Below are 22,251 nucleotides of genomic sequence, written 5' to 3'. Positions count from 1 at the left end.
AGTGTAGGTTTTAATGGAGGGCAAGTGACAAACCCATGTCAGGATATCATGGCACAAAACGTCACTTAATGGCTTTGCAGTCAATGTCTGGCTTGAGGTTAGAATGAAAGGCAGAGGTCTGCATCATGATATTACATTATTTTTTTCATTATTACTGTTAAATAGCAGGCCCCTCTGCAGACAGCTTGGACAACTGTAAAAGAGGAACTATATTTATGGAGTGCAAGATGATCAATCGCCACCAGTTGTGATACCAATAATCAAGAGAGTTGAACGCCTGAATGTCAATTGTTGGGAAACAACAATAAGTAGGACAGGGCTACAGCTGTGAGGCTTGTGAAGTTCTCAAAGAAATATAATTGCTTCAGGTAGCCTTTCTTTGCTTTCTTTTTTTTTTAAATGGTTCTTGATTTTTTTAAAAAAAGTTCAAAAGTGCTTTTACATTTACCGTAACCGTAACACTGAAAATAATAACAAAAATGTGTATTTCAGAAATTGGGACTAGTCTAGCCTGAGAAAATTTTGGTCCATTTTAACTAATTTTATATTAAAGCAGGGGCACCTGTTTTAAAAATCTCACTTCCTAAATATCAGATTCTGGCTACAATGTATGAGGTGTCACTGAAGAATTAAAACATCTAGAGCAGGGAAGTGCTGAAAACACCTGGACTAAAAGTTCAATGAAGCTTAAAAGCCTGGTGGAGTAACAGGATTCTGAATTAATAGGACCTTGGCCTATTAATCCTTACGTATCTACTAGATGTGGGGAAAGTAATAAAAAGAAGCCAAGGTGGCACAGTGGTTAGAGTGCAGTACTAAGGCTACTTCAGCTGACTGCTAGCTGCAGTTCAGCAGTTCAAATCCCACCAGGCTCAAGGTTGACTCAGCCTTCCATCCTTCCGAGGTGGGTAAAATGAGGACCCAGATTGTTGGGGACAATATGCTGACTCTGTAAACTGCTTAGAGAGAGCTGTAAAAGCACTATGAAGTGGTATATAAGTCTAAGTGCTATTGCTATTGCTAATACCTGTAGCACCAAGTCCACTAAAATTCTCTCTCATTGGCAAGAAATTTTCCCCAATAACCATCTGGTATGCCTGATATTAATGCAAGAAGCTATTACTGAAGGTAGCTACTCGTACTTATATTCTTCCCAGTAAGGGAAGTGATGCTCAATTTCCGGCCCATAGTTGGGGATTTCTGTTGAGGTGGAGTTCGGCACTGTTTTCCCAAATCTTCTTCTGATGATGACAGTAATAACTCTCCAATGAGTATCCGTTCCAAGCTTCCATCATCAACACCTTTTCCCAACCATCTTCCACAAGGAAACCTGAAGGTAGGAGAGGAAGATGCAGTTGAATTCTGGGTTCTTGCCAAGACAGGATTAATTTCACAACATCTTGCATACATGTGTTGCCTATCACATTCTCAGTTTCTGAGAATTCTCAGCCCATCAGTCTGAGATCACTGCAGAATCGATCAGGGGTGAAATGCTCTGAAATCTGCTACTGGTTCGCTTTGGCAAACTGGTGGTAAAAATAAATATTTAAAAAGAAAAAAAAAAAGCTCCGAAGATCAGCTGTGCAACAGTCAGCTGTGCCACACGATCTCGGAACTTTTTTTTTTTACTTTTCAAAGCCTTTTTTTACTACTAGTTCTGGCGAATCGGTAGCATTTCCTACTACCAGTTCGGGTGAACCGGCCTGAACCAGTATCATTTCACCCCTGGAATTGATATATATATATCTTAGCCATGAAGATTCCTACAGCCAGAGGGGAGACGTTATTTGCAGTATCAACTCTTCTGCACATTAACCGATTTCCTAGAAAAATTATTTCCTAGAAAAAATGGATTATGGTATAACGGGACATGGAATTGTGCTGGTTTTTGGCTAAGCAACATAGAATCTGAAGTGTTTTCTAGCTATGTTGTACTACCTGAGAATGCTCACTTTCTCTCCCCCCCCCCTCGAAAGCACAATGTTCCTACAAAGATAAAACTTTTTTATTTCAGAGCAGAGAATGCTTTTCAACTTTTATAGGTGTAATATAATCAAGAAAAACAAAATACAAATGTTTGTACAGAAAGTAAACCTGATTTATAGAGCTCAATTTCCTTGTCTGATTTGGTCTAGCTCGGTTCAACTTTTGACTTTCTGCAAGCAGATGAATGTTTGGTGGTGGTGGTTTTGCCTTTTTTGGATCTGTTATTAAGAAAAGGATATCTTTCTACTTGAAAACTTGCAGATTTCTTATAAAGTACTGCCAGACTGGAGAAATAATTATTTTCTCTTTGAACAATTCGAATCTACTTTGAGATTACAATCTGGCAAACATTAAAAACCCTCAATAAAAACTCTTTTAAATTTTGCAGTCACAAAACTTTAAACAATGGTCTCTAACATCTCACATTAAAAAAAAAAAACTATTCCCAAATTAGTATTTGTAAACATTTCTTCAACCTAAATAGCAACATTAATCTGCAAGTGTAATTTGCTAATTAAAAGCCATTCAGGTAGGTAGCCCTCGACTTATGACGACTGGGATCAGAATTCCCGTTGCTAAGCAAGGCAATTGTTAAATGAGTCCCATCCAATTTTATGACCTTTTTTTTGCCACGGTTATGTGAATTATTGCAGTTGTTAAGGGAATCACATGGCACAGTGGTTAGCATGCAGTGTTGCAGGCTAACTCTGCCCATAGCATGCAGTTCGATCCTGATGGAGCTCCAGAGTGACTCATCCTTCCATCTGGGTTGGTAAAATGAGGACCCAGATTGTTGGGGGCAGCAATATGCTGATATTGTAGACCTCCCAGAGAGTGCTATAAAACACACTATGGGGCAGTATATAAATCCAAGTGTTACTGCTATTAAACAAATCTGGCTTTCCTCATTAACTTTGCTTGTCAGAAGTCAGCTGGAAAGGTCACCAGTGGCAATCCCATGACTCTGGGACATGCAGCGCCCAACTTTTGATCACATGCCCCTGCGCTGCGATGGTCATAAGTGCGAGGATCCATTGTAAGTCACTTTTTCAGTGCCACCGTAACTTCAAATGGTCACTAAATGTATGGTTGTAAGTTGAGGACTACCTATACATGAAAACAGTCATATTCAGTTATGTTGATACTGCAAGGACATGAAAACGGAGTTGAATCTCTGTGGACATTTAGGAACGTTTCACTTGTATTTTCCGTGCTTACTTATAGGTGTGCCCAGTGATTTCATTCCTGACCATGACACAATCCACGAGCCACTTGGCTAACAGTCCTGAATTGTCATGTCCGATCTGAACAGTGGTTAGCTTCCCCAGGTTTTGACACTGTAAAAGAAAAAAAAAAAAAAGGAGGGGGAACATTTAAATCCTAATTGCACTTCTGGAATACACAGTAGGCAAAATCACCTATCTCCCCGCTTTTTTTTTTTTTTTTTGCTTAAAAAGACAAATAAGGTTGGGTTGATGAAGCTTGCATGTACCATATTTGTCTGAAGTGCTGTAGGGTTTCCTGCCTAAGCAGGGGGTTGGACTAGAAGACTTCCCTTCCAACTCTGTTATTCTATATGACAAATGAATGGTCTGAGTGAACAAGCTGGAGTCAAAGCAATTGTGGTCTAGTCCACATATGTATCCATTGTTTCATGACTGTATGGATCGCTGAAATCCAAAGAGACAGACAGAAGGTGTGTTTCAGCAAATGTCACTTCCAGCACAAAGCAGTTAATTCATACAAAGAGCCGTTCGCCATCCAGGAGAGTAAACAAATATAATGCCAAATGAGGGAGACGCACACTTGAATAGTTTTGCTGACTGACAACTAAATGCGTGAAATCAGGCTTCCGAAAGCATTATGTTTGAAGGGATGTTTTCTCTCATATTTCAGCTTGATTGCTCATGAATTCATATATGGGGGAGACTAAGACTAAATACAGTTTCCTTAAATAAGGCTAAACTTGAAACACTTTATTAGCTGATGTAATAAAATGCAGGGAAGTGGATACCTGTCATCGTATGAACAGATTTTTTTTTAATAAGAATGAACAAATTCATTGTGATAAAAATGAAGACACACAAAAATACAAAGGACAGATTCAGGCTGGGGTTGAATTCTATATGCCAAATACTTTTCCCTCACTGTCAACAACCATAAGATAAAAACATGCTATCCCCTTATAGAATTCCGGCTTTTATAACAAGCCACAATGACATGACCAGACAAATCATTGTCAAGGCTATGAGGAAAATTATGGGACTATTAACAATTTCCTTTATTTATCCCATTAGCTGACAATAATATTCAGGCTCTTATGAATTTGATTGATGTCATTAACACCACTCTGGAAATGAAACCTCACCAGACTATCATGTTATGAGTGATGGGGAAAAAAGGATTTTTTTTTTTAAAAAAATGACTTTACTGCCAAATCTTTAAAAAAAGGAAAACAGTGGCAGGATAAAATTTGTTGTGTTGCATATGAGAGCAGAGGTAGTAAGGATTTATCGAACAGCAAGCATGTTTCTGTCCCTACCAACAGCTTTGTGCTGTACACATTTGTGCATGCTTTTGAAAGGAATGTTGTGCTATGCTCAAAAGTTTATCCCAGTTTTTTTGAACAAGCACTTCCCGACAGATACTCAAAATCCAACACTTGTCATAGCAGGCACGGAAGCATAGGATGCTGAACTCACCTCAAAGGTCATTTCTAACAAGTTCTTTGGAATCTGCATAATGCCAGTATCGCCCAGTTCTCCAGAAACACAAATCCAAGGGTTTGATGTTGTGATTACGTTGCTTAGCTTTTTAATGGGGATAATCACAGTTCTATATGGAATCACTGTAATAGCAAACAGTGGTAATTACACGTCTAAGCCAGCCATAAATACATAAATACAGCCTTCTAGCAAGAGATACTACTAATATATTGCAATATCAGCAAAAAAAGTCCAAATTAGAACAGCATCTAGACACCGTAACTGTTATCCAAACACATCACACCATCATTTTGCCCCCGTGTCCTATACAGCTAGTTCTTGACTTATGACCATAACTAGGACCAGGATTTCCATTGCTAAGCAAGTTGGTTAACTGTGTTGCACCTGATTTTATGTGGGGGGGGGTTGCCATTGTTGTTAGGTGAATCACTGTGGTTGTTAAGTGAATCATGCAGTTGTATTAAGTGAACCCAGCTTTCCCCCATCTACTTTGCTTGTCTGAAGCCATCTGGGAAGGCCACAAATGGCGGTCAAATGACCCGGGACCCCACAAGTATCATAATGCACGCGGTTTGACAAGTGCCTGCATTTTGATCATGTGACCATGGGAATGCTGCAGTGATTGTAAGTACTAGTCGTAAGTCACAACATAAGCAGTCATGACATAAGCCTAAAATTGAAAATCAGGCTTGTCAGATGTTACATCTTTTCTATCCTGCTCTACGGAGTAGAGAGTTGGTCTCTGACAGAAAACCACTTGAAGAGACTAGAAGCATTTGAAATGTGGATTTACAGATGGCTGTTATGTATAAGCTGGGTTGACAAAATCAGAAATGAGGAGGTGACAAGCCGCCTGGGAAAGCAAAGGGAAATCATCAAAACCATTAAAAAGCATAAGTTAGAATATTTCGGACATGTGATGCAACACCCGGAAAAATACAGCATCCTTCACTTAATCCTCCAGGGAAAGACTGAAGGCAAACGAGGTCCAGGCAGGAGAAAAACATCATGGCTTCAAAATCTAAGGGACTTGTTTGGACTAAACCCAGCAGCACTTTTTCATACGGCTGTTGATAAAAATAGGATCGCCAATGTCCGATGATGGATTTGGCACAAGAAGAAGAAGTCATAAGTCATTTTTTTCAATGCCATTGTATGTCTGCTGAATGGTTGCTAAATGAATGGTTGTAAATCAAGGACTGCTTATACTCAAGGCTATAACATGTATATTGCATTTAAGTGTTATTGCTAATGGATATTGATTGACACATTCCTATTTAAATGCTTTCTGAATCGAAGGCTACCATGTTATCTTAAGGGTTCTGTTATGTGTGGACAACACGTTTTCAAATCAGAAAAGTATTGCTTAGAGGCAGCCCAAGCATTAAAGAGAGAAGAAAAACATTTCACATCATCTAAACATGCTAAAAAGTAGCCCATATTCTGAAAAGCAAATAGACTTCCTAAAGAGGAATTTCAGTCACACATTTTGAGAAGTAGTGCTCCTTTTCTCACAGAATAGAAGGCTAGTCGGTTTTTTCTATAATTATAGAACATTTTACCAAAAAAACAAAACAAAACAAAACAAAACAAACCCTGACCCCCAAATACATTCATTGTATTTGGTTCTATCTCCTGCTTTTTAACATGTATAAGCTGCTAAGAGAGTAATTTGTCTTCTAGAGGCTTCTAGATCTAGGTGAGGTACATTTGTCTTCTAGAGCCTTCTAGATCTAGGTGAGGTACATTATCAATATGCAGATTATATCAAACTGTCCGTCAGCACCCTAGGCCTGACTGAAGAGAACCTTGCTACAGTGACCCAAACTTTTATTGTATTTATTGTACTATGGTACTACTACTGAAATGAAACTACTCTACATGGGGCTACCTTGGAAGATTGCTCAGAAGCAACAATTCAGAACGTTTGTTGGTTGGCACTCATAGCCATGAGCATAATTACACTTCTGTTTGCAGACTCTGAACTGGCTGCCAATAGTTTCTCAGTGTAATTCACAGTGCTGGTTTTTGTACCTTTGTACCTGCAGGACCATCCTCTCAAATTAGAACGGACTCATCCAAGATTTCAATTCTGGGGTAATTTGCTGGTGGTGTCCCATTATCACGAGGTTTTGCTGGGCTGAGGCAAGGAGATGCTGCTTTTCATCCATGGCCTCTGTACTTTAGAACAACCTCCCCCTGGAAGTTAAATGAGTTCCTTTGGAGGTAACCATCTAAAAGTTAGCTAAACTACCGTATTTTTCGGAGTATAAGACGCACCTTCCCCCCACCCCAAAAGAGGGTGAAAATCTGGATGTGTCTTATACTCCGAATGTAGCCCCGCCCAGTCTCGCAAATGGAGATTTCAGAGGCTGAAAGAAGCTTCAGGAAAAAAGCCTCAGAAACGAAGCTTCAGGAAAAAAGCCTTTTTTTCTGAAGCTCTGTTTCGGAAGCTTTCAGAGGCAGAAAAAAAAAGTTTCTGAAACAGTTTCAGAAGTTTCAGAGGCAGAAAAAAAAGCAAGGCACAGAGCTCACAACCAACAAACTTGTTGCTAAAATTCACCTCTGGGATCAGCTGATCGGGGGTATTCCGGGAGGCCGATCCACCCACCAATTAGCTTTTTTTTTTTATTTTCCTCCCCAAAAACTAAGGTGCATCCTATACACCGGTGCATCTTATACTCCATACTTATTTTTCATTGTGCACATTAAAATTGTTTAAACTGTTTTAAATATCATTATGCATATTCAGTACTTGGGTACTTGTGAGGCTAAGTTTGGAAAAGTGGACAATTAACAATAAAACCAAACTTCCCTGCAAGGATGCTGAATTCTTCTCTGCACAGAAGAGAAAATAACATCAGCATGACTTGGCTAGCTGAAAAGATGCATCTTGCATAGCAAAATCATTGGCTTTTTATTGTGTACTAACGTATGTAGCCACTAGATGTTGCTGTTACTGCACAACCAAAATGGGAAGATAGATAAATTTAGAAACTGCAGATTCATGTCATTTTTATTTTTAGAAAACTGGAAAACATCAGAGGCAAAATCAAACAAACAAGCCCAAACAAAAAAACAGTCATTCTTGTCCTCCTGTTTCCATAGCAGCAGGTTAGGGCATCTATTACCATGGAATGATGCTCATAAATACATGTTATTTGTAAGATATATAATACAAATGTATATCTCAGCTCAATACACGGTTCAGATGCGGCATCTTTAAGCTGCTGCCATCATCCCTGAGCTGCAAGTATTTCTATCAGCACCAGGAAGGTGGTTCTGCGAGTTGCCGTCCAAATTTTCCCACAATGCTGCCAATATACCATTCCAGAGCATTGTGGAAAATTAAGACAGGAACTCTCAAAAACCAGACAGTGGATTGTTTTCTATGGGTTTCATCCTGGTTTGTTATGCTCCTAGAGAAGCCCTGTAAAATCTCTCAAGGTTATCTGCAGAGAGAATCTATCTCATGCTTAAAGGACAATCCACATCTACATCTCCCCTGGCATTACATTAAAAATCGGCAAGAAAAGTCGTAAAATGGAGCAAAACTCACTTAACAAATATCTCACTTAATGTAAATTTTGGGAGGGCTCAATCGTGGTCATAAGTTGAGGACTCCCTATATCTCAGTTCACAGAAGGGAGGTGGCCATGGAAAGCATCATAGACAAGACCCTCTACAGAAGAGACCTAGGAAAGTAAAGGCGAGGAAGGTGTGTGTGTGCTTGCAAACTCTGTTAGTGTGAGCCTACAATAAAAGGATCCATTTTTATCCATGGGCTGTCAAGACTCCTGAATGAGAAATAACAGAACTATATAGTATGATGGACTGCAGGGCCGGCGCAATGTGTAACATTCACATTGGTGCAACAGGACTGGGTGTTTTGTTAATATGATTTATTGGGTTAGGGATTTTTTGTCTTCACTATGAGTTGTGTTGGGGGGGGGAGTGCACTGAGGGAGCTCAACCAATCTCATTGTACATATGTTGTGCACTGACAATAAAGATTTGAATTTGAAAGTAGCGTTGGTACTCATGGGTTTGGTTGCTTGGCTGGACCGCCTCTAAGGCCTGACACAAGCAGAACTGGTGCACTCAGGCTCCCGCCAATTAAAACCATGTCACCTTGTGGGACTCAGGAAGCGTGTCTTCTCTGCTGCAGTGCCTGTCCTCCGGAATGACTCACCTCCAGAGATTTGTCGCTTCCACCCTAATGTCATTCATAAAATAATTAATATTTGATTGTTCTCCCAGGCCTCAGGATAGGGTGGTTGCAGAATCCCAATGCTTTTGGTTTTTCTATTGATAGTTAGTACTCTTCTGGCTGGTTGTGTTTTTCCTCTCTATTTTTTTTGTTAACAAGCCGTGCAGAATCGTTAAGGAGTTGGGTAGATAAATACATCAACAGTACGATTAGAAGTGTTCGGTATTGTCTTGGGAATCACAAAAAAATGAATGGAAACTACACTGCATGTATGAAGAGGTTGTAAATCAGCAGGTCTTGAAAAAAAAATGATAGCAAACTAGGGCCATATGGAGTGATGTTATGCTGATTCCCAGAAGTTCTTCATCTTTGCTGTGACCAGATGGCTGGATTTGGCCCAAGGGATCTTCACACAGTAGCCCTGTAACATCTCTGACTCAGCTTAAACCCCCTTGCAGATTTGGTGAAAAGACAGAAATCCTGGATCATTCAATGAGTATGGTACACATTATTTTTTAAAATATATAAATTTTAAAAATCTAGAAAATTAAAACAGATTATGTCAGGATTCCACCATATGTAGATTAAAAATCTTTTAATTGTTCCAACCATTAAACCTCTTTTGCTTGGTTACATTTTAAAGTGAAGAACTCCAGCAGCATTTCCAAGGCAACCCACAGATCAGAAGGCATTATTCAGATATTATTTTGTAGTATTATTCTTGGCTCAAAAAACACAACCTGACAAAGGGGGTGGGATGGGGGGGGGGAGAGGGAGAGGACAATGCTTTTCTAAAAGGTTATTTCACTGTATTATTTGTAACTTTAAAAGAAATCCGGAGTCTGTTATAGAGGCAGGCCAGCAAACAAATACATGAACCTAAACTTAAAATAACCACAAATGAATGAACATGTCTAAAATTAACATGGACTGAAATTAGTGTGAGCCATCTATTAGAATGCTATAAGTAACCGGATGCTTTATATGATCCAATACGTTTTTTCGCTCAAAGTGTTTGATTTAATTATTTTATCAATATCTGCCCATCTGTTAATGTAAAAATATTCTGTTTGGCTTAAATGAAAAAATAGCAGATACAACAAAAACAAATCTCAGTCTAAAAGCAGCAATTAAAATAGCCTCAGGATAAAAATTACTCATTTTTTAAAATCTGGCAATGGAAACATTTAGAAATTTAGAGATGTTTCCTCCAGAGGGTGTCCATAAATATAAACAAGGACCTTTAAGGACTCTAGCATCTGTTAGGTAAATACAAGGACACTTCCCTTGCTTGCTAATATATTTTTTTTCAGATTCTTTTTTAATATAAACACAGACTGTGAGGTTAGGATGCTGCAACCAGAGCAAACTGCATTATCAGAATTTCCAGAAATGTTCCTAGATCCACATTTATCCTGAGGGGATTCTCTGCTGTCTGATAAATGAGAGTTTTATGATGTCCACCACTATCAAGTCAACCATTTTGGGAGCGTTCTCTTCAAATGCTCCATGCAGCCATCCCACGGTCCGCCTCAAATCTGATACAGTTATCCTTAAAACATGCCACACCCTCAAGATTCAGCAGCAGAGTGGCAGTTATAATCTGGAATAGAATATAATTCCCTTTGGGTAGCTTGATTACAGGCTTTTTAATGGAAGTATACACTTAGCCTTCTATCCCTACTTACTGATTGTAGTGAAGACACTTGTAAAGCAGAAGTAATTCACAGCATTGAGAGAAAGAAGGTGATAGAGAAATTGTTCCCGCTCTTCTTCACAACGCAGAAAGGCATACCGTTTGTACAGTTTCCTGCAGGGAGTAAGAAATATCTTACCAACAACAACCTGAGTTAGATATACATAAAGAATCAAAAGAATTCTGAGCTCAAGAATCTTAGTGATGTAACAAAATTTAATTCAAACCCTTCCCCTCCTCCATTTCAATTCTAGACTAGTCATGTTTTCTGCCTTTCAGCCTCATAATTTAGAACTGAATGAAGAGTTAATTGGCATGCTGGTTGAGGATGATAGTAGTACTTTCAAGAACATTAAAAAGCTAATGGAAAAGCTACTTTCACTGAAACTTAAGTTACTTCAATTCCAAGCAAAGGTTCCTAATATTCAGGTAGAACTAAAAAGATACTTCATATGCAATCCCAAATTTGTTTAATTAGTAGGAAGCTCCCTTTGAGTTTGATTAATTTACTCTTGGAAAAGATTCACATCCAATTGCTACCTGAAATGAGGATTCTAGAAGGACCAGCCTTGGAAAACTTACCTTGCCAGAGCTTGATTAAAGAGAAGCTGCTTCAGATGTTGAGACAAGAGCTTCTTTTCAAGAGACAGTCTTATCCATGCCCGAGCCCGACCCACATCAGTTTTTATTTCACTCATGTTCTGAATGTGCCTTCAGGAAAAAAAGAAGAGGAAGAAGCACAGTTAACATCTATTGGAAAGCATTTCTACACTACAGAAAAATTGACTATTAGTGTAAGGCTGGAGAAACCTCAAGCTCGTGGAATAAGAATCAAGAGAATGTCCTTTCTGTCAGAGTATATTCATCAACTGGAATAGGACATGGTAACAAGGTCAGCCAATGTATAGGCATAGCAACTAAGTCAGCCAATGAGGGCTGTTTGGGAGCTGAGACAGACTGGAGCCAGGGCGTGTCTTAGTCTGCAGTTTCTGAGTCTGTGCAGAGAAACTGAAACTAGTCTGCTCTGCTGAAATGAAACCAACTGTTCTCTCCGCCTTGTGTTTTACTTGTAACTGCTACTACGTTGAAGAAGAATCTATATTGGTATTGTACATTTATCTTCATATATTATATGTATATAAAGAAGTTAATGAATCCGGCTGAATCAGTTTGCGCCTGCGTGTACTTTCTGGATTTGATTTTTGCAAGAAACTCTGACACTTTCTGCTCATTAACTGATTGTGTGATCCAAAATCTCCTTCCTGGGTTTCTTTGCAATGAAATTAAAGGTATGTAGGGAACGGTAATATTATAAATAAGAAGAGAAATTTAAAAGGGAAGTCTAGTTTTCTACATGATTCACTACAAAATTTATGTTGTGATATGGTCAACACAAGATAAGAAAGCAAGGTCTCTAGATTTGGACTACTTGGGAGTTCTCAGAATGAATTATCATCCCTTTGGTACTGTTGTAGAATGAAGAGACCAAACAACATTCCTGGGTCAGCCAGAGACAGTTTTTATTGCGCAAAGGTTCAGAGGCAAATTGGTTCTTGCTATCTGAACAAAGGAAAGAGATCTAATACCCCTGTTTTATACTTTCTCAAGACAAAGGATTTTGCTAGCACAGCAGTTTTCCATATATGGTTAACATACATCCGTTACATGATAATTGTCATTTCCTAATTACTAAATTCCTGCCCTAATTTATAGTACATGAGATAATTTTAGCTAAACATCCTCCTTAGTTCTGTATCTGCTGATGCGTAGATTTATGGCTTCCTTTAACTTCTGGTTCCATATGGATGTCCTTACATTCTTGACAGCTAGGTTCTTCAGAAGATATATATATTACCCAGGATGTAATTTAGCTGACTTAGTGTAATCTTCCAAACAAGTATTGTTCTTCCAAACCAGCACATTTCTTTCTTACAATAATGTGAATAAGGAGGGCCCTTCAGTGTTCATATAGCTGATCCTGCATCATTCACATTAGTACAGTAGAGCTACTTTGGTGTAGCGGTAAAGGTGCTGGCCTAGAAACCAGGAGACTGTGAGTTTTAGCGCTGCCATAGGCATGAAAACCATCTGGGTGGCTTTGGGCCAATCTCTCTCTCTCTCAGCCCAACCCACCTCCCAGAGTTGTTGTTATGGAGATAACAAGGGGGAGGAAGGAGTTGTTGGCCATCTTGAGTTATTAAAAATAATAAAGGCAGAGTAAAATATAATAAATAAATTATGGAAAGGGAAAGAGTATCTTAGCAAGCTGCAGAAGCTTGGTCACTGGCCCCGTGCAACTGTTTTCAGTTTAAAGACCATGCTTAATCTTTGTATAGCGTGCTGGGGAGATCATTCCAAAAAAACAAAGAAGGCCAGAAAGCAAATTGAAATGAAGAAAATGAAACAAATCAGTCAATGAAATATATGCAAAACCCACCGATATATGCAAAACTTATGCTTTCTCTCACACTCAAAAGTAACATCTAAACAGCAAATTATAGAGGAACCCCAGAGTCTGTGAACCTCAAGTTCCCAGAATCTCAGTCATGGCCCTGTAGTTGGAGAAGTATGATCTGAAAACTGCATATTTAGGAAGGCTCCCAGATTTGATAAGTGACACACCGAAAAGAGTTATGCTAAGCAAGCAAACCAAGCACAGTTGTGGGTAGCAGTCCAAGGCTCCAAAGAGTCAAAAAACGAGCTCATTTTGACAGAGTGGATCCTGCAATTCCGGTTCTTTGCGCCTTCTCCCAATTCCCCTTCTTAGGCCAAGCAAGCAAAGGGAAAAGGGATGGTGCAGTGAATATGTGCTGCTTGGAAGAAATGTCCTCCCTAGCACCTCCCTATGCCAGCCCTGCCCCCATTCCTGCAGCAATTGCTGCACTGTTGTAGCAAAAGTGGGCTCCGCCGTGTGCCACCCAGCTGCAATTCATTACAACGTATGGAAACTTAAAAAAATACTGCAGAGCTTGCTTGCTGCTGCACTGGAAATAGTGCTGCTGTCAACACTTCATTAGCATATCCCAACCTTCGTTCATCAGTTTTTGCACACAATAACAATGCTAAGTGTGGTTCCCCCACTGCTTGCATGAAATTAAGAGGTAAAATGAGCCCTTCTGATTCATCCAGCCATTTTAAGAGTGAAGATAATCCTCTCCCAACTCCTTTTGTTCTTTGTTAGCAACTCCCACAGCTCCTCTCTTTGAGCTGTGACTCACACAACCATCCGAACAACTGCTATAAAACAAGACTTGCTTCTAGTGCTTGCAAGATTCCCTGCAAAGCAACCCCCCTCTCTTTTTTGGGGGGGGGGGACACGGTCTTTCTTTGACAAGCAGCTCTTGGGGCTACAAACACCGCACAGCCAGGCATGTGATCAAAAGTCCTTGAGAAATATGACAAGCACATTATTTGTACCCTTCGTGATGAAAAACACTCACTTGTAACTATTTAAAGTCTTTTGATAGGGACGACATCAAAGCTGAAACTTCCCACTCCTCGATCTTTGATGGTGAGTTCCATTTAAAGCACAGCTTTGATGACATCAATCATCTTCCTGACACTACCGAGGAAAATGGAAGCAAGCGAACCGACAACGGGAGAATAAATAATATTAGCAGCACCCAGGAGAAGCCTGGCAGCCTCAGATCAAAAAGCTAAAAGCTTCGTTCCTGGTTTTCTGCTTTCTCTACTGTAAGCATAAATATGTTCAAAGCAATGAGGCTGGGAAGCAGATCAGACCCAGCAAATGATAACTCTATTATGCTGCAGCTCGGTAGGGCACTATAATCTGGGAAGGAATAATCATGTTCGGGCTTTTTGCAAGGATGCTTTAAATACCCTGTCCTGGGCATTGGCTTGGATCTAGATCAGGGGTGTCAAACTGGATTTTTTTTGAGGGCCGGATCAGCTTTGTAGTTCTCCTCTATGGGGTGGGGAGGGGGAGAGAGAAGAGAAGGGATGGACGCCTCCTGCAGCACTTTGCCAGCCAAAACAGGGTGTGACGGGCCTGCGTTTTCAGCCTGGATGGCTTCCTGCAGCACCCTGGTGCCCCATGTGGAGGGCTCCCCGCATAGCCCCCTGGTGCCCCATTTTGGCCGGCAGAGTGCTACAGGAGGCCATCCTGGCTGAAAACGGGGCACAGCGGGGCGCACATAGCCCCCCATACCCTGTTTTTGCTGCCAGAGGCACCATGGGCTGGTCCTTTGCCATTTCCAGGCCGGCCCCGCGGGCCTTGAGTTTGACACCCCTGATCTAGATGATTGAAATCAGTGCACATGTGCTTTCTCATAGAACTCGACAATTACAGGTAATCCTCGATTTACAACTGTATAATTGAGATTGTCAGTGCATGTAGGCCAATAGCTGAGCACCCAAAATGCAGTCACGTGACCATCGTAACTTTGGATCTGGGTCATGAGTAGCTTTTGGTAGAGCTAAACTGAAACTGAATATTGTTTTAGAGACAAAGGGGATATGAAGTTTGGGTTTTTTCAAATGAACTGAATAGTTTTGTAGCTCAAAATACATAGAATGGAAATCTTCATGCACACTCGTGCACACATGCAAAACGTATACATTAAGACACATACATATCCACAATCAGACAGGAGTATGCATCGCAATAAAGCAGGTAGACCTCCAGAAATGGCAATGGGCCAGCCATATTACACAATGAACAGATCAACACTGTAGAAAAATAATTCTTGATTGGCTACCAGTTAACCTTAAAAGACCCCAGAATATGCCCAAAGAAACACTGGGGAGGTGACATAGTTCATTTAGAGGTGTTACCTGCAAACAACTTGCAGATTGTTGAAGCATTTGGAAAGCAGCTCAAGAGAAGTTTATTCTGGAGTAGATTGAAATGGGATGATAATACAGATAATCCTCAATTTATGACTGTAATTGGGACCGGATTTACAGTCTTAAGTTGTTACGGTTATAAGTCGAGGCACCCATGTGATCTGATTTTACAACATTTTTGGCTGAGATCATTAAGTGAATAGTTGTAGTCATTAGTTATGCGACCGGTCCTAAATCAAGAACTACTTGTAATAATGATGATAGATTATTTCTTCTTTCAAGGGCCTAAAGGCAACATCCATAAACTACACTAACAAGAGATGTGATGAATGGCCTAGGTTCCTCCATGATTAACTGGAGATCTGAACTGTTGTCCCAGCCTAGTAAATCATTAATGTCCAATTTACACATTTCTTGAAAGGAAGAATTCTGCCTCCCGTCTTTCTCATATTATTTTTATTCAGACTCACAAAACCCTCCACGGTAACCTGTGTTTGACAGTCAGAAAGCTCTGATGCATAGAGTAGCCCCCCCTTTTTTTTCATTTGAAGCATAAATCTTTAAAACCCAAGTTTTAGGAATTAAATGTCCTACCTCATATCACTGATAAGTGAAACTCTTAGAGTAGGTAACATAAGACCCGTGTCAGATTTCCTTCTTTCTGGTCCGACAGCAACTGTAGAGTGGCAGCAAGGAGAAGATTCATTAATTTATTAGTAACATGTTCAGTACAGAAATCTACTAAAATATTAAACCTCTTTGAGAAATCTACCCGAATTAAGTCATAGAAAGAATGTTCTACTTGTCTGTGGCAGTTGGCTATCCCTTTTATTTAATCCAGAGCTAAGTCTGAATGTTTAAGGGGAATATCATCAAAAATTATATTTTCAAGTCAAGCTTGACGCTTGGTGATTTCATTGACAAGTAGGGTTTTTTTTGGTATCAGTACTGAAGAAGGTCACCATTGCCTTGTTCCATGATGCTCTTTGACATTCCAGTCTATTTTCCTGTTCTAGATAAACATTATCCACATACTAACCAGGACCAATTAAGTTTAGCTTTTGTGTTACGCAGGGCAAGCCAAAGGTTGGCACCAAACTAAATTTATTCTGAAAAAATTTTATTCTTGAGAAAAGTCTTAATGTAAATTTACAATCCTAAAATAGAAAAAAAGCAACTTATACCTAAACAAATAACTTGATATCAGTTTTTACATCTCATATTTTTCCTATCAGTAAAATAAGAACACTCCCTGATCTCAATAAGTTTGTGTAGAGTTATCCATTCTGACCAGATAAAGACTTAAATATTTATACAATTTAACAGGTGAGAAAAGAATTTTCGTCCTTCCTGACTGGAATAAAAGAAAGACTTTACTTTCACTCCAGTCATATAATCCCATTGATTCCTTAGATCTTTCACTTTTGTTTTACTCTCCCACAATTGACAAATGTTTGTACCTTCCTAATCAGAGAGCAAGGAAGAGCATTAAAAATATGAATACATGCCAACGAATCGGCTTAAAGGGATATTTGTACCTTAAAAAGATAGGGTAAATCTTTGATTTGGGCTATTAAATCATATTTTTTTTGATTGACTAAAATTATCATTCACCCTGACTTACAATAAGAATAGCATATTTAATTTCATTATATACATTACATTAAAATGCTGCAATTGTGCAAGACCATCTGAGACATTACATCCTTGGACATAAATATGCAACTACCCCTAAAGATATTATTTTATTGCTGAGTAGAAATCAGATGGTTTAGATCAGGGGTGTCAAACTCAAGGCCGGGGGCCAGATCCGGCCCATGGGGTGCTTAGATCTGGCCCGCAGGGCTACCCTGGAAACAGTGAAGGACTGGCTTGCGGTGCCTCTGCTAGTGAAAACAGAGGTCCGTTTTTGCTGGCAGAGGGTTGCAGGAGGCCGTCACAGCCCAAAACGGAGCTTGGGAGCCCGTTTTCTCTGGCAGAGTGCTCGGGCCTCCACAGGCACCCCCGACATGAGTGATGTTGAGCTGGCCACCCCCATCCCAGCCACGCCCACTCCACCCTCCCAGGTCAAACACAACCCCGATAAGGCCCTCAATGAAATTGAGTTTGACACTCCTGGTTTAGATCCAACATTTCAAGACCAAAGAGCAATTATTTTTTAGAAAAGGATTGGGAAAAAAAACCAAAACCCTGCGTCTCTGTCAAATGCTGTGTCCTTTTCAGGGCTGAGTTGTCATTTACTTTCTCCTTCCTTGTCTCTTAATAGTCCTGCTAATAGTTCTTGCAACATTATCCCTACAAACATCTGTAATCCTCACCTGGAGATTCTGCAAGCTGCTCCTGCTTCTCTTCTCTTTCCTGGTACTGAATTAAATGGGACCACAATGCAGATTTCCCCTTTTTATAAGAATAAACAGATAATTAGAACACAGAATAACAGGGTTGGAAGGGGCATTGGAGGTATTCTAATCCAACCCCCTGCTCAAGCAGGAGACCCTATTCCATTCTGGACAAACAGCTGTCCAGTTTCTTCTTGAAAACCTCCAGTGATGATGGAGCACCCACAACTTCCAGAGACAAGCCATTAATTGCTCTCACTGTTAGGAAAGGTAAATTGCACATATGTGCTAGTCGTTCCCGACTCTAGGGGGCGGTGCTCATCTCTGTTTCAAAGCCAAAGAGCCAGTGCTGTCCGAAGACGTCTCCATGGTCATATTGCCGGCATGACTAAACTCCAAAGGGGCACGGAACGCTATTACCTTCCCACCATAGGTGGTCCCTATTTTTTCTATTTGCATTTTATACATACTATCGAACTGCTAGGTTGGCAGAAGCTGGGACAAGTTAACGGGAACTCACCCCGTTACGTGGCACTAGGGATTCAAACCACTGAACTGCCAACCTTTCGATCGACAAGCTCAGCATCTTAGCTACCGCATCCCTGTCAGGAAATTTCTCCTTAATTCTAGATTGGATCTCTCTTTAATGCAAAGTATCAAACTCAAGGCCCGCGGGGACGTATATCCAAGTGCTTAAATCTGGCCCACGGGACCGGCCTAGAAATAACAAAGGACCGTCCTGCGGTGCCTCTGTTAATGAAACAGGTTGTGGGGTGTGTGTGGTGCAGGAGGTGTCCGCCCCATTCTCCCCACCCCGTGGCCAGCCTGCAGAGAACTAGAATGGTGATCCAGCCCACGATGAAATCCAGTTTGATACCCCTGCTTTAATGGAATTTAAACTATACCAGATTGTAAGAAAACATGAAGTCTCATGTCAAAATTTACATGAGATTGCTTGGAGATTGCATTTACTGATTTGGAGTTTGGTATCATCACTAATTATAATTTGACTCTGGACCAGTGAAGCTGTTGAAATAATGTTCAAACATTTCCAAGTCTCTTCCAAGATGAGGGTCGAGCTATTCAGCAATGAATGTTTTAGGCAATGTATGGAAGTAATGTAGAAGATGAACATATTTGAGTTTTCAAGTCACTAACCTGTTTGATCTGTAATCCATGGCTCCAAATTCTTTCCAGCAAATCACAAAGACTAGCAATCAGTGTATTCTCTTCTAGCCCTGTGATGTTGGCCTCTCCATGGCCAAGTTCCACTGCTTCGTGACCCATCTTCTCTACTAGCATACGTTTGGTCTGCAAATACGTGATTTACAAAGCTTAAAATCCTCAACTTAAACTCAGCTTTGCCTTTTCTGAAATGTCAGGAGGCAACTATGTCAAACAGAGTACCCTATCTTTCGAAAACTCTCAACAGGAAGATGCACTTGGAATCATGATGTTATTTTCTTAGTGACAGAAATAATAGCAATAGCACTTAGACTTATATACCGCTTTACAGTGCTTTACAGCCTTCTTTAAGCGATTTACAGAGTCAGCATATTGCCCCCAACAATCTGGGTCCTCATTTTACTCACCTCAGAAGGATGGAAGGCTGAGTCAACCTTGAGCCTGATGAGATTTGAACTGCCAAATTACAGGCAGCCAGCAATCAGCAGAAGTAGCTGCAGTACTGCACTCTAACCACTGCGCCACCATAAATAACCCATTTATTATTCTAATGTTTTGAATGTTTTCTGCTTTCATGCCTAATCTTCTGTGGTTTTATGGATGATCCTGTTCTCTCTTTATGATGTAAATTTACATGTAAATTTTGGAACTCACCCTAAAAAAAGGTATACCAGACAATACAGATCTATTCATTCAAGAGTTACTGCCAGCGGGCCTGGGGAACCCAGAGCGGGATGGAGCCCATTAAATGGCTCATGTGATCGGCTGTTGCTGTTGCTGGGGCGGGAGGTGGGGGGTGATTTTATTACATTAATTTATTTTATTTTTTATTAATTTTACTGCTTTTTAAATGTGGTTTTTATATTCTGTAAGCCGTCTTGAGTCGCCATGGGCAGCAATATAAATTTAATAAATAAATAGATAAATAAATAACAATAAATCAATCCTATTTGGCTTTGATTTCTGTCCATGTGAATTTCAACTGAATTGTTTAGTTGCATTGTTATACCAAGTAAACCTCACTGGAATGTGGAACAATGACCATTTATGAAGGGTCTTCAACTTAAAAGTCCTAGAGCAGCAAAATCAATAAGCATTTGTGAGTTGGGAGACTCCCTAACTTCATAAAATGGATGTTTGGCCTGTGCACGTACATATAACAAACTTACCTTCATTCGACATTCTTTGAGTAAACCTTCTACAAATTTCGAATTTGTCTGAGCAATTACAGCAGGAGAAAGATCAGAGAGTTTGGGCTGTCTGAGATTTTTCCCCAGGGTCCTTGCTTCTTGCATGTATTTCTAATCCAGTAAGAAAAGAAAACGTGAATGAACACCAAAATTGGTACAGGTAGCCACTGTCCTGCTTAATCTCATATTGACTGCCTAATTCACTTTGTATCAAAATGTAATAACTATGCATCGTAATTTGAAGCTGGCAGCAGAGGGTGTTATCATGAGGAACCCTATCAAATGAGTATTATTATGAGCATTATCATGAGTAACCCTATCCTTTAGTGCAGAGGTCTTCAAACTTGGCAGCTTTAAGACTTGTGGACTTCAACTCCCAGCATAGCTGGCTGGAGAATTCTGGGAGTTGAAGTCCACAAGTCTTAAAGCTGCCAAGTTTGAAGACCTCTGCTTTAGGGGATTTTTTTCTTGTTTCATGTAAGGCATTTACATGGAAGCAGAAGCAACATGTTTCAGAGAGTAACATGGACATCTATAGGAATTATTATTATTATTATTATTAATCATATTTCTATGCCGCCCACTCTCCGAGGACTCTGGGCAGCTTACAACAATCAACAGTATACTAAACAGCATATTGCCCCCAACAATCTGGGTCCTCATTTTACCCACCTCGGAAGGATGGAAGGCTGAGTCAACCTTGAGCAGGTGAGATTTGATCTGTTGATCTGCTGATCTGCTGAACTAGCAGTCAACTGAAGTAGCTGCAGTACAGCACTCTAACCACTGCGCCACCTCGGCTCTTAATATATACAATATATACCCAATTAGCAAATTTAACAGAAAGCAGGGCTAAAATTCTGCTTTTCTGGAAGAGTGTCAAGAACAAGCTCTACCCATTGGCATGGGGAGAGGCCTAAGAATGATATGCAACCCTAGGAGTGGTTGCTTGCTTGAGGGTACTCCCATTACCTCTTAATTTTGTTTTTAATTTTGTTTTTAATCTGTTTTTTATAGTACTCTATGTTTTATTTATAAACCATCCAGAGTCACTCAGATGAGATGGGGAAGTGTAGAAATTTAATCAATCAATATTTCGGCGTTGGAGAAACACATAGACCAGGTTGACCCTGTGATGCTTCTCAAAGAGTAGACCTCCTGCTCCTCAGTAAATAATTTCTGGGGAACAGGAACATCTTTTCAACAGGGGCTGAAATCCTCCAGTTTTCCTGGCTTCCTTCATCCCTTCTGATCTTTGAATTACGTACACTGCTGCTACCGTGAATCAACTTCATGGTCGATTCCTCCCCTCTGTATGTCCCTAAATAAATAAATACATACACACATAACACACAGAGGGATGGGCAACACTACTGTAGGGCTATCAGAAACTCCTGTAAGGGGTTTCCCTGCCCTAAAACTAAAACTGTAACTGTATTACAGTTTTCATGGATTTATTTATTAATCTAATTTATATGGCTCCCATGTGACTAAAAGTGACTCTGAGAGTCTTACAACAATTTAATCTGTAGTAACAGAATTTTATATAGCCAATAGATTTTTTTGCATACAGGGGCAAGCTTTCACCTGGCTTCAGTTGGCATGTCAATTGCAGGCTTCCTGGGACTGGAAAGCCCTAGCAACTGTCATTCATGTACTCAGTGCCTTATGTTTCAGCTACTGCAATATGCTTTACATGGGGCCACCCTCGAAAACGACTCTCCAACTGCAACGGGCCCAATAACAGGAAGTTACAAGTTAAGTAAGGTTACACCTTTGTGGAATTCCCTGCGTTGATTACCAATAGGCCTCCAGTCCCTGTCCAAAGTGCTAGTTTTATCCTTAAAAGTCCTACATATTCAGGCAGATTTATCTATAGAAGTATTTCTCCTGACCAGAGTAAGCCAGATCTGAGCATTCATCACAAGAAGGATTGCTGGGATCTCCACTTCAGAAAGAGTGAAGGGAGGACACTTTCTCGCTAGTGGCCTCCATGTTATGGAACACATTGACATGTTGATTTTTGGCAACATTGTAAAAACCAAAATTGTTCCAATAAGCTGTGGTGCCAACAGTAGACCTGAGTTGCTTCTGTAATTGATTACTGTATTAT

The 22,251-nt window shown here is 40.1% G+C and overlaps 1 protein-coding gene across 4 annotated transcripts in view; it reads right to left on the bottom strand.

Annotated features, from left to right (window-relative positions):
• The window catches only part of DENND5B (DENN domain containing 5B), a 123,728-nt gene that overhangs the window by 7,296 nt on the left and 94,181 nt on the right, over positions 1-22,251 (bottom strand). For all 4 annotated transcript variants that reach the window (XM_070946883.1, XM_070946885.1, XM_070946884.1 and 1 more), the window contains 9 exons: positions 20,118-20,249; positions 18,922-19,074; positions 17,743-17,821; positions 16,019-16,100; positions 11,201-11,329; positions 10,611-10,732; positions 4,689-4,834; positions 3,205-3,323; positions 1,143-1,330 (listed from right to left, as the gene is read on the bottom strand). In XM_070946883.1, coding sequence (XP_070802984.1) covers positions 1,143-1,330; positions 3,205-3,323; positions 4,689-4,834; positions 10,611-10,732; positions 11,201-11,329; positions 16,019-16,100; positions 17,743-17,821; positions 18,922-19,074; positions 20,118-20,249 — 1,150 coding nt within the window. The remainder of the gene's footprint in view (positions 1-1,142; positions 1,331-3,204; positions 3,324-4,688; positions 4,835-10,610; positions 10,733-11,200; positions 11,330-16,018; positions 16,101-17,742; positions 17,822-18,921; positions 19,075-20,117; positions 20,250-22,251) is intronic.

The sequence above is a fragment of the Pituophis catenifer genome, unplaced genomic scaffold (assembly GCF_029215685.1).
Source record: "Pituophis catenifer annectens isolate HBS135680 unplaced genomic scaffold, rPitCat1.0.hap2 SCAF_7, whole genome shotgun sequence".
NCBI classification, from domain to species: domain Eukaryota; kingdom Metazoa; phylum Chordata; class Lepidosauria; order Squamata; family Colubridae; genus Pituophis; species Pituophis catenifer.
Note: the sequence above shows the minus strand (reverse complement) of the source record. Positions and strands in the feature narration are given on the sequence as shown.